Below are 13,487 nucleotides of genomic sequence, written 5' to 3' on the forward strand. Positions count from 1 at the left end.
TAACTAAATGTGTACGCAGACATGGAAGAGTTATGTGGAAGCTTGTTATTCCCAATGAGAACTGCTTTTAGAGAGTTTTATACCAGAGTCATGAGGTGTGATGAGTTGTTACAAATGTTTTCATGGATTTTGACTTTACTACTAAAGGTTTTGTGAAAATTCTTTATAATAAATATAACATTTATTGAATCTATACATTCTGGACCATTTCCTGTTTGGATCTTGAGGTTCCTTCTCTATTCAAATGACATTTTTTTGACTCAAAACCAGTAATGTGTGTGTAGACCTGGTCCTTACTTTGACACAATACCAGTGATGTGTGTGTAGACCTGGTCCTTACTTTGACTCAATACCGGTAATGTGTGTGTAGACCTGGTCCTTACTTTGACTCAATACTGGTAATGTGTGTGTAGACCTGGTCCTTACTTTGACTCAATACCGGTAATGTGTGTGTAGACCTGGTCCTTACTTTGACTCAATACCGGTAATGTGTGTGTAGACTCGGTCCTTACTTTGACTCAATACCGGAAATGTGTGTGTAGACCTGGTCCTTACTTTGACTCAATACTGGTAATGTGTGTGTAGACTCGGTCCTTACTTTGACTCAATACCGGAAATGTGTGTGTAGACCTGGTCCTTACTTTGACTCAATACCGGTAATGTGTGTGTAGACTCGGTCCTTACTTTGACTCAATACCGGAAATGTGTGTGTAGACCTGGTCCTTACTTTGACTCAATACCGGTAATGTGTGTGTAGACCCGGTCCTTACTTTGACTCAATACCGGTAATGTGTGTGTAGACCTGGTCCTTACTTTGACTCAATACTGGTAATGTGTGTGTAGACCTGGTCCTTACTTTGACTCAATACCGGTAATGTGTGTGTAGACCTGGTCCTTACTTTGACTCAATACCGGTAATGTGTGTGTAGACTCGGTCCTTACTTTGACTCAATACCGGAAATGTGTGTGTAGACCTGGTCCTTACTTTGACTCAATACCGGTAATGTGTGTGTAGACTCGGTCCTTACTTTGACACAATACCGGAAATGTGGGTGTAGACCTGGTCCTTACTTTGACACAATACCGGAAATGTGTGTGTAGAATTGGTCCCCACTTTGTCTAAAAATCGTTTGTGTGTGTGGCGGACCCCACTTCTACACAATACCTGAAATGTCCCCACAAGTGACCACTGTGTCATGTCTAAAAAAAAATTAGCAGAATTTCCATAATCTGACGTGATTTTACGGAATAGTTCGTGTTTTTGTGTGGCAAACTATTTTTTTTATGTCTCTAACATCATCAGAAAGGGGGGTCCCCATTATGTGACCATCGTGACAGGTGACCCCCACAATGCACAAAAACAAGTATGTGTGTGTGTGTGTGTGTGTCGTTTTCTAATGACTGTCGTTTGATAATGACTGTTAAAGTCATTTAAAGAATGACTGTTTTAAATAATGGTTTACACAGAGAGCATTGATGGTTTACACAAAAAAAAATAAATAAATAAATAAATAAATAAATAAATAAATAAAAATCAAACAAACATAATCCTGTTGCACTATTAAACTTGATTTTAGTTTTATTGTAAGAAAAAAACAAAACAAGAAAACATGTTAAATGAGAATCTGAAATATTTCATGGCATACCTAAAAAACAAAAATGATTAAGTATGCAACGTTTCATTCTGAATATGTTTTTAAATAAATTGGTCTTACACTTCATATTTTCTGATTTTCATAGTGTTTATATTAATTCCGGTACTTTTACCATAAACCGACATATCTATCTCTACCAAATGGTTGATATTTTAGAAATTATTGGATGTGTTGAAAAAAATGCATTGAGTGTGTTTGACAGAGGAAACCTATGTCAAACTTTTTAAGTCAAAATAAATAAAAACTAATATATATATATATATATATATATATATATATATATATATATATATATATATATATATATATATATATATATATATATATATAACAGAAATTACCTTGTTCAGTCGAAAAATTTATTTACTCAAGCATTACGTCAAGTTTTATAAAAGAAAAGCAGTAAAACGTTTATTGAATATATTTGAATGTTTTACGCACCAACAATTTATTTGAACAATTTACTTTTTTATGTTTAGTTTGCAACTGTTAAGTTTCTTTGGCGATGCCTTTATGAGGAATCATTTTGTTTACATAAGAACCTTTCGATTTTTCAAAAGAACCTTACAATTTTTCAAATAACCATTCTTGACTCCACTCATTTGTTAATTTTCTATTGTGGAAAAATGTTTTGTGCATTTCAGAGGTTCCACGAATATTAAATGTCCATTAACCACTGATGCCAATAAATGACCATCCGGGGTCATTTAGGGACAGCAGGTGGGACCTAAAGGGTGGGACAAATCAAAAAGAACAGAAGTTATCACTTTTAAGAAATTAAGAATACTTTGAAATGGGAGGAACGGGTCTGAGTGTCCAGATAAAGCAAAAGAGTTGGCACTGGTTCAAATAAAAACTTGATTAGCTTATTGTTTATTTATTTTCACGTTCGTTTCATAAATATAAAAAAGAAGCATCCGAGTATTCTCGGTTGTCATTGACATAGCTCATATACGACGTGGCAGTTTTTGTTGTATACACTGGTTGATAGGCTGTCTTATATGGTTTAATTCACAAGTTTGTATTTGGTCAAAATCATAACATAAATCACTGATTGTTTTCTTGACAAAAACATTGCGTACCTACCATTTGTGATTGAATTTGTATAATATATGGTACACAAAATGGGCTCCTGCAATTCTAAATTACAGTAGCTTCTCAAAATGTAACGATCAGATCCTAGTGTGAATTTGCCACGCCATAATAACCAATCAGCGCCTCAGGGCGTAGAGTGCGAGTATAAATAAAGTCGTACGTATCTTTGCTCAGCATTCACGCTTGAAGAAAAATTGATAACCACGATGGTGCAGTGGTCAGATTCCGAGCGCAAAACTATTGCGAGTGTCTGGGACAAAATCAACATCGATGAAATCGGACCCCAGACCCTGGCAAGGTAATGTAATATGCATCACACTTCGTTTAATGTATTTGGAAAAGACTTTGCATGTATGCATTTCAATTGTTTTGTGTAAAAGGGTGCTGGTTGTATATCCCTGGACTCAGAGGTATTTCGGCGCATTTGGAGATCTATCCTGTGCATCTGCAATCATGGGCAACCCCAAGGTTTCAGAACACGGCAAAACTGTGCTCAAAGCGTTGGAGAAAGCTATCATGAACGTGGATAACATCAAAACCACTTACGCCCAACTCAGTCAGCTGCACTGTGAGAAACTCAACGTCGATCCAGACAACTTCAGGGTACATGATACTTTTTTGTTTTCAGTGTGACAATTTTAATATAAAACTATACAGACTACGGTGGCCTAATATAAGCTCTTTTTTATTCACGCAGCTTTTGGCGGACTGCCTGAGTATTGTCATCGCGACTAATTTTGGACCCGCTTTCAACCCCGCCGTCCAGTCAACCTGGCAGAAACTTTTGTCTGTAGTTGTGGCTGCTCTCACAAGCCGCTACTTCTGAAGTCCTGTGCTCGACATCTCTGTCTCAATTCAATGATTCAATGCTTTAATCAGTAGAAATATACAAATAAAGCAATCAATCAAGGAGTGGATTCTGAGTCGTTTTATTTATCGTGCATTAGAAAAGATAGTGCATAGTTTTCCAAAATAAAGAAAACATCGTCATGAAACTGAAAAATGTAATTTAATATTACTCAAAATATTTTTTTGTGCCAAGAAACAAAAACACATTGGTCATCAAAGGTAAAAAGCTGTTTTTATAGACTGTGAATTAATTAAATTACTTTGGTTCAACTTAAAATCAAAATCCAAGTAAAACTGTACTTTCGACTAAACTACATTAAATAGGCTGTGCTATTGCTGATCATTTTATTTTCATTCAAGTAAACTACCTGGTGGTGCTTTCAGTTTGACTATAAATGTCATGCAAGATGGTAATCAAACTCACATTAGAAATACATAAAACCGAATAGCACATAAGCAGTCTTGTTATGGTCACCTGACACGAAAACTGCTGGTTTAAAGTAAAACTACAACTTTGGGAAAAAGTAACGCATTTATTTTTTTCAAGGTGTTTTGTTTTTTTACTTTAAGGCAAGTTGAATAACCTATATTTTTTCACTTAATCCAATATAATAATGCACTGTGGGAGAAAGACGCACAGTAGTTTCACTTTTTTTAGTTTATAATGTTGCAGTAAAGTTGATTTTATGCTTCTAAATATTTAATAATTTCACATTCAGTGAAATACCAGCATATATATATATATATATATATATATATATATATATATATATATATATATATATATATATATATATATATATATATATATATATATATATATATATATATATATATATATATATACTTCATTTGTCACGCTATTTGATATACTACTGTACAAACGTCTTAGGCCACTATATTTTCACTAAAAAAGGTTTTGTAGCATGTCAGTTTGAAATATTAATTTACATTTTCAAACATTATTTTTGTAATTGTAATTAATTGTAATTACAGTGATATTATTGTCTGCACAAGGAGTCTGACAACACCCAGTGCTCCTCACAGAGATCTGTTATGCCTTTCCCAAACAACGACGTAACTTGCGGCTGAAATATCATAGTACGATGCATCGTTTGAGAAAAGAACGATGTAGTGACGAGTGTTTCCCAAAACTGAGAATATTCCATAATCTATTCTAAAATATAAAATCACTTTTAAAAAAGCTAACACGTATTCTATTATCATATATAAATCATATAAATAAAAAATTAGGCTATTTATTAAGAAATGAAATGTAATATTTATTATTCATTAGGAAATAAAAAAAAAATCCTACTTTAATAATAATATTAATGATGTTGATGATCTTGATGATGTTTATTATTATTATTAATAATAAGTAGGCTATTGTTTATTTATTTTTTGAAAAGTCTACTTTAACAATTTGACACATGAGAACCACTGCAGAAATGTTCTAACCAACAGGCCCATGTCACATACAGTAGGCTACATTTCTTAATAAATAACCCACTATAAAATAAAAGTATTAACGTGTGCTATGTTTTTTTTTTTTTGGTTTTCACAAGCTTTGGAACAATGACTGTAAAAAATATACTAGCCTTGGAGACGTAATATAAATTCCGCTCGGCTGTGTTCAAAATGACATCAATGTTTTCAAAGTGCACTACGAAGGTAGTGCAATGTAAACATGAAGTTCGCTAAAACTGAACAGTAAAAATACTTTGAAAGCAAATTACACCTACATACTAATAAACAAATTAGAAATTAATAATTAATAATATAATTAATATCTTGTGGAAAACCTGATGTGGGCCAGCCACACCCAGACTCGACCTCTAGTGGCCCTCAGGTAAATTGAGTTTGAGAGGCCTGATATAGGGCCTATGCTTCCTTTACAAATATTATTGAGAACATTACATATTCTATTCTAAAACATAAAATCACTTACAAAAGCTAACATGTTTTCTAATATCATATTTATAAATAAATGAGGCTATTTATTAAAAAATGTTATATTTATAATTTATTAGAAAATAAAAAAATCCTACTTTAATAATATTAATGATGATGATGATGATGATGATGATTATTATTATTAAGGGATATTGTTTATTTAGGATATTGTTTATTTATTTTTATACTTTTACAATTTGACACATGCAAACCACTGCAGAAATGTTCTAACCAACAGGCCCATGCCATACACAGTACAGAAACTTAATAAATAACCCACTATAAATTAAAAGTATTAACGTATGCTATGTTTTCACAAGCTTTGGAGACATAACATAAATTCCACTTTTAAATAATAGGTCACCTATAGCCTTCGTCATGAGGCTGTGTTCAAAATGACATCAATGTTTTCAAAGTGCATAGCGAAGGGAGCCAGTTGTAAACATGAAGATCGCTAAAACTGATGCTACGACTCCCTCGTTTAAGTCGCAACATAAAATAGCTCAGAGAACAAAAGGATATTAATGCAACTTATTTATTATCCAAAACTAATAGAACAACAAATTAAGCAACAAACAAATGTCTAGGGATAAATAAAGAAGATAACTAATTTTAACTACATATATAAATAATGCCAAACGAAACCATAAGGTTACAGAATTGAAGAAATGGTCTTGACACGAGGGTGGCCATGTAGCCACACCGTCCTGGAGAAGCTACCACAACACTCTTACGATTTATACCAATTGGTGAGCAAGCAGGCACCCAATCAGGATCTGCCACATCCAAACTGGAATCCTGGGGTCGTCACACATCCCATTTCAAAAGGAGGTTCCCTAAAGAACCGACAAAACTAGTGGAACAAACAGAACATACACCAACTAAATTTAAATAATATTTTTCACAATACCAGGAGTACTTATATCCATAAATCTCACTCCAGTTTCTCCCCAACTCCTGGGCCCTAGGAAATAAGAGGAAAGACTAGAGATACAAATTAGAGAGAGACAGAATAAAGGGGGGGGGGGGGGATGAGAGAGAGAAACAAAACAAACAGAAGACATACCCAACACAATGGCACATCTTACACTCTTGAGAGAGCATCAGCAATCAAGTTGTCTTTGCCACGAATATGTTTAATGAGCAGACAGAATGGTTGTAATATAAGGCTCCATCTCATAATCTGCTGGTTCTTTCCACGCATCCGTTGGATTAATGGATTATAGTCTGTATATGACAATAAGACCACAAACTGAACTTAAATAGACCTCAAAGCTCAAAGTGTTGAATGGCCAACACAAGGGCTAAAGCCTCTTTTTCTATTGTAGAATAAACCTGCTGATGACAAATGATTTTTTTTAAATAACTGACTGGATGCTTAACTCAGTCATCTTCCTGAAGAAGAACTGCGCCAGCACCAAAAGCACTAGCGTCCACCACACTGGAGCATTAGCTAAAAGACACTGCAATGACAACTGGAATGGTTTTTTTGGGCTCAATAAATCTGTCAGAGGGGCATCTGCTAAATCTTTACAAAACCCCCTATAGTAACCCACCATCCCAAGAAAACGCCTTAACTTATGACGAGTAGTGGGAGTGAGAAAACTAGAGATGTCTTCTACTTTAGCACTGATGGGTTGAACGCACCCTCTGCCAACCACCTTACCCAAATAAGTTACTGTAGCCTTACCAAACTCACACTTGGTGAGATTAACAGTCAAGTTCGCTTTAGCCAAACGTTCAAACAGGATTTACCCGATATGGATGTTGTTTTACAGGGGAAACCATACCAACATGAATGTCATGTTGAATGAGTTTGAGTAGGAACATCAGAAAAGATTTAAGGGAATGAATTTACTAACTCAATGATATTGGTCTTCTCTGGTTCACACAAGTGAGACAAATGATCAGACAAATTAGCAAGAAATGCTGAATTGCTGAGACACTGGAGTCAAGTTCAGAGGTCACAATGTACTGAAAGAGATGAAACAGGACCCAAGTATGGCTTCAGTAAGTTAACATGGCAAACCTGTACTTTCTTCTAATTTTCGCAAAGCAATAGCTCTAGCTTTATATTCGATAACGAAAACTGCCATTCTCAGGTGGATCAGTGGTGTTCCATTCATCTGCTAAAACAGCAATTGGCCCTCGGACTGTGTGTCCAAAAACTAACTCATTGGGACCAGTGCTCTGACGAACAACTTCACGAATAGCCAACAGCATCCAAGGAAGTCCATCTCCCCAGTCACAATCAAATTTAACACAATAGGACCTCAAAAGTGACTGAAGAGTCTGGTGGAACCTTTCCAAACCACCCTGAATCTGGGAATGATAGGCACTCGAGATATTGTGTTTAACTTTAAGTTGTTGTAGGACTTTTGAAAATTGTAGGGACATAAAATTTGATCCCAAAATTTGAATTCCAAAGATAGACATAAAACCTGTCAAAGCCTTTAAAATGGATTTTGTTGTAATCGATCTTAAAGGAAAAGCTGTAAGATAGCGTGTAGACTGGCACATTACAGTAAACAAGTAAGCATGTCCGGCCCTAGATCGGGTTAAAGGACCCACACAATCAATGATTAGATGTTTAAAAGGAGTAGTACAAACAGCAATGGGTTGTAAAGGAGCCAATAAAATACTTTGAATTGGCTTTCCTGTCATTTGACAGTTGTGACAAGACCATATGTATTTGATCACATCTTTCTTAAGTCTAGGCTAATATAATTCTCTCATAATTTCATCACACATCTTTCTTACCCCCATATGACCAGCAAGGCCTTGGTGTGACAGCCTTAAGACATCATGACGGAATATTGAAGGAACTACAATTTGGATCTTAATATCAAGAAAAGAGTCAGAAATGAAAGAAATGGTCTTGACACGAGGACAACCAAGTAGCCACACAGTCCTGGGGAAGCTACCACAACACTCTTATTTAACCAATTGGTGAGCAAGCAGGCACCCAATCAGGATCTGCCACATCCAAACTGAAATCGGTCATCACACTGAACTGTAAAAGACTTTGAAAGCAAATTACAACTAAGAGAGATTAATGCTTTACACTAACACTTTTTTTATATTTTTAATTATTCCAAGTTTAAATGTTAGAATGTTCTAAATAAATAGGGCACAGGGGGGGATAAGTGGGAATAGAACATAGCCAGGAACTATGTTTCTAACTACAGCTCCAGAGGTATAGTTGCAAGTGCACATGTTTGCGACGCAGTTTGAGAATGTTCGTTGGAATGATGGATTTGGGAAACGGCAAATCAACTATGTTTGTAATGACGGAACTTGCAACCTTAGTTGGCTAATGATGGTTTTAGGAAACGCACCCCTGATTACCTGTCTGAAATGACACGAAGAAACAGAACAAACTGAGACCAAACAAATCCAGAAGAACTTGCCAACATCTCTAAAATGCTTCAAAAGACCTACCCACATAGCTACCTGAAAAACTATGGGCAAGTGTACCAACTGTTTTAAATGCAAAGTGTGGTCATACCAAATGTTAATTTGATTTAGTTAATTTAATTGATAAATAAAATGTATTTATGCATTACTTTTAAAGGCATCCTCATTTTACAGCAATTTAATAAGTAATTATCAGTTAAACCTCACTCACTCACACTTTCCTTCGGTTCCCTGGTTTAGGGGTCGTCGCGGAATGAACCGCAGTCTGGTATATACTTAACACAGTGGTTGTGCTTCCAGTTGGAGCCCGGCACTGAGAGTACAGTCAGTACAATTCTCGGCAATAGAACCCAAGGCGAGAAGATGCAAACTCCAGTAAAGTTCTCGAGTCGACATTCTTATATAGCCAATGTGCTGCACCAGTTAAACATGATACATTTTGATATTTTAAAGCACCCTTATTTCCAGGACAGAGCGTTTAAGAGCAGGTTTTTGAAGTTCAAGAGCTCTACACTATATTGCACACCTTGATGTTGGTGTTAGAGTGCTGGGGGTGAAGATGTATTTTCACAGTCTACAACCAAAAGATAGAATCACCAGCCTGATCTCACGAGGAAATGCAGGCTAACTATTTTAAGTTTTTTTTTAATAACCTCTGTGACAAACAAACATCTTTCTTTCATGCAGAGTTATTGTAGCCTATGTGAACCGTGCTGCGCTTCAGTGTTCGCTTACACCCAAGATTAAAAAACGCACATTAAAAAAATGCCCTGTCATTGCAGCTGCAAAAGCCAAAATACTTCTCTAAATATCTTTGATTCGATTCAAAGAAAAGTCTTATTAGATGCCTTGCGTGAGTGGTCTTAATTCATGGCATAATATCAACAATATTCATTTATGGTAACTTGCGGGTTTCTTCTGTGCAGTCATTTAATAAATGAACATTAAGAAAGTGGGAATAAACCTGATTCAAACAAAACCAACCTACATATAAAAATCCTAAATCAAACAAAAGGAACTCAGGGGTAGCTTAAATAATATATCGGTGCACTTTGGTTAAGGGATTCATCAGAAAAAATTGCAAAAATCAGTCCAAGGCACTCAAAAAATGTGGAAAAATATTTAAAAGACATGGCTATTCCTTAAAACTGTGTGTACACGTTTCGGCAAAAAAACTGCCTTCATCAGTTTTATTATTATGCATACTACTATTCTATCAAAATGAGTTGCATGTTTCATAACTCGGAAATTGACATCCTTACTTGTAGTAGCCTAGATATCTTTAACTTTATTCTAAGCTTTATTTGAACAATTCAACAAATTAAGACAGCTATTAATCAGTGAGGATTAAATATAGTCCAAATAAAATTAAGTGCTAATTGTCCTGCATTCTAACTTAAAAAGAATAGCAACTTTGCAAAGAGTTTTTTCATCTTATTTGTTTAGCCTATTTGAATCATAAACAATGCAATGCATGTGCCTATAAGTGATATCTTACCATTTTAATTTCCTATTTGGCAGTTATTGTAATAATAAAGTTATCAGATCCAGAGATTTTTCTTCTTCACTATAACCAACATGAACGTTTGCAAATATTATTGAAAATTAGGCTAATATGAATATTAGCTTCCAAATATTTGAGTAAAACAAGGAAAACGCAGTGTTGCAAATGTTGTTGATCAGAAATGTCATTATATAAAATTTTACATACACTGCACAGACAGCTTAATGACCTTACATTGAACACTGTGATAATTCCAGCACGTTTTGGATTTCATATCTGTACTCACGGTTAACCGACTTTTAAATTTTTTTTAATAGACGACTTGTGCATTAAAAAAGTACTTATTAACTTTTTATGTATAGGCCTGTTAATGATAGTGCACATATTTCCCCAAGAAGGTGGACTTATCCTTAGCTGTCAAAACTCATTTTCGATCTCTTCCACTTGATATTGCAAAAGCAGTGTTAGATGTAGAAAATGGGTCTTTTATAATAAATTGCTGCCTCACCCAACATCACCAGTTCCATTTCTCAGACTTCAGCCAACAACTGCAGATGATTTTTAATTCCCTGTATCATTTTCCCCAATATAGTGAATGTTTGTATTTATTTTAATATAAACGCTTATCTTATGTATAAATACTGATATATTTAGCTGTGTTATGGTAGCCTTCAAAACATCAATGTCATATAATAGCTCAACCAAATGCAGTTTAATCTTACATCCTGTCGAAAATATGCTTATCACAGAGCTGAAAACAGTAAGTAATGCACTGAATGTCTTGCAACGTTATAAATCAACAATTGTTTTGAAAAACTGACACAGAGGTTCCAAAAGTGCGTTTCAGCCATATGCACTTTTGTGCATTTCAAAGGTTCCATGAATACTAATTGCACATTATGGAACCACTTATGCCAATAAACAACAATTTTAAGATAAAAGTTATTTATTCTCATCCTCAATGGTTCCATGAAAAACATCAAAAACCTTTAAAATACCAAAAGTCTCCACAAAAGATTTTTCACAGTGGAAAGTTTTTATAGATTATTTAAATGTTCTGCACAAAATGAGAAACAAAGGGTTATTTTAATAATTTGCTAAAGAGTTTTTGGAATATGCGAAAACATTAGCCTAGAGAACTTTTATCTTTTAATATTTTTTAGGCGTGTGTAGTTGCAGGAGATATGCTTTGGGGTCATTTGGGGACAGCAGATGGCACCTAAAGGGTGTGACCTCACTCCCTCACACTTTCCTTCGGTTTCCTGGTTTAGGGGTCGTCGCGGAATGAACCACAGTACACAGTGGATGTGCTTCCAGTTGGAGCCCGGCACTGAGAGTACAGTCAGTACAATTCTTGGCAATAGAACCCAAGGCGAGAACATGCAAACTCCAGTAAACTTATCGAGTCGACATTCTTATATAGCCATACCAAGTTAAACATGATACATTTTGATATTTTAATGCACCCTTATTTCCAGGACAGAGCGTTTAAGAGCAGGTTTTTGAAGTTCAAGAGCTCTACACTATATTGCACACCTTGATGTTGGTGTTAGAGTGCTGGGGGTGAAGATGTATTTTCGCAGTCTATAACCAAAAGATAGAATCACCAGCCTGATCTCACGAGGAAATGCAGGCTAACTATTTTACATTTATTTTAACGAAAATAACCTCTGTGACAAACAAATATCTTTCTTTCAGGCAGAGTTATTGTAGCCTATGTGAACCTTGCTGCGCTTCAGTGTTCGCTTACACCCAAGATTAAAAAACGCACATTAAAAAAATGCCCTGTCATTGCAGCTGCAAAAGCCAAAATACTTCTCTAAATATCTTTGATTCGATTCAAAGAAAAGTCTTTTAGGTTGCCTTGCGTGAGTGGTCTTAATTCATGGCATAATATCAACAATATTCATTTATGGTAACTTGCGGGTTTCTTCCGTGCAGTCATTTAATAAATGAACATTAAGAAAGTGGGAATAAACCTGATTCAAACAAAACCAACCTACATATAAAAATCCTAAATCAAACAAAAGGAACTCAGGGGTAGCTTAAATAATATATCAGTGCACTTTGGTTAAGGGATTCATCAGAAAAAATTGCAAAAATCAGTCCAAGGCACTCAAAAAATGTGGAAAAATATTTAAAAGACATGGCTATTCCTTAAAACTGTGTGTACACGTTTCGGCAAAAAACTGCCTTCATCAGTTTTATTATTATGCATACTACTATTCTATCAAAATGAGTTGCATGTTTCATAACTCGGAAATTGACATCCTTACTTGTAGTAGCCTAGATATCTTTAATTTTATTCTAAGCTTTATTTGAACAATTCAACAAATTAAGACAGCTATTAATCAGTGAGGATTAAATATAGTCCAAATAAAATTAAGTGCTAATTGTCCTGCATTCTAACTTAAAAAGAATAGTAACTTTGCAAAAAGTTTTTGCATCTTATTTGTTTAGCCTATTTAAAACATAAACAATGCAATGCATCGGCCTATAGGTGATTTCTTACTATCTAATGTCCTATTTGGCAGTTATTGTAATGATAAAGTTATCAGAACCAGAGATTTTTCTTCTTCACTATACCCAACATGAACGTTTGCAAATATTATTGAAAATTAGGCTAATATGAATATTAGCTTCCAAATATTTGAGTAAAACAAGGAAAACGCAGTGTTGCAAATGTTGTTGATCAGAAATGTCATTATATAAAATTTCACATACACTGCACAGACAGCTTAATGACCTTACATTGAACACTGTGATAATTCCAGCACGTTTTGGATTTCATATCTGTACTCACGGTTAACCGACTTTTAATTTTTTTTTAATAGACGACTTGTGCATTAAAAAAGTACTTATTAACTTTTTATGTATAGGCCTGTTAATAATAGTGCACATATTTCCCCAAGAAGGTGGACTTATCCTTAGCTGTCAAAACTCATTTTCGATCTCTTCCACTTGATATTGCAAAAGCAGTGTTAGATGTAGAAAATGGGTCTTTTATAATA

The 13,487-nt window shown here is 34.8% G+C and overlaps 1 protein-coding gene across 1 annotated transcript; it reads left to right on the forward strand.

The window, feature by feature from the left end:
• The first annotated feature begins 2,912 nt into the window (after positions 1 to 2,912).
• On the forward strand, positions 2,913 to 3,660 carry LOC130219580 (hemoglobin cathodic subunit beta-like). The gene is made up of 3 exons (XM_056452015.1): positions 2,913 to 3,048; positions 3,131 to 3,353; positions 3,448 to 3,660. Exons 1-3 carry the CDS (start codon positions 2,957 to 2,959, stop codon positions 3,574 to 3,576), a joined length of 444 nt encoding a protein of 147 aa, XP_056307990.1. The 5' UTR covers positions 2,913 to 2,956; the 3' UTR covers positions 3,577 to 3,660.
• Positions 3,661 to 13,487: the final 9,827 nt, after the last annotated feature.

Source organism: Danio aesculapii, chromosome 3 (assembly GCF_903798145.1).
Source record: "Danio aesculapii chromosome 3, fDanAes4.1, whole genome shotgun sequence".
Lineage (NCBI taxonomy): Eukaryota > Metazoa > Chordata > Actinopteri > Cypriniformes > Danionidae > Danio > Danio aesculapii.

Bases quoted from the DNA above. Each gene is read 5' to 3' on its own strand.
- LOC130219580 (XM_056452015.1), top strand. From the start codon at position 2,957: ATGGTGCAGTGGTCAGATTCCGAGCGCAAAACTATTGCGAGTGTCTGG. The intron at 3,049-3,130 runs GTAATGTAATAT...TTTGTGTAAAAG, and splicing joins GGACCCCAGACCCTGGCAAG to GGTGCTGGTTGTATATCCCT. The intron at 3,354-3,447 runs GTACATGATACT...TTATTCACGCAG, and splicing joins TCGATCCAGACAACTTCAGG to CTTTTGGCGGACTGCCTGAG.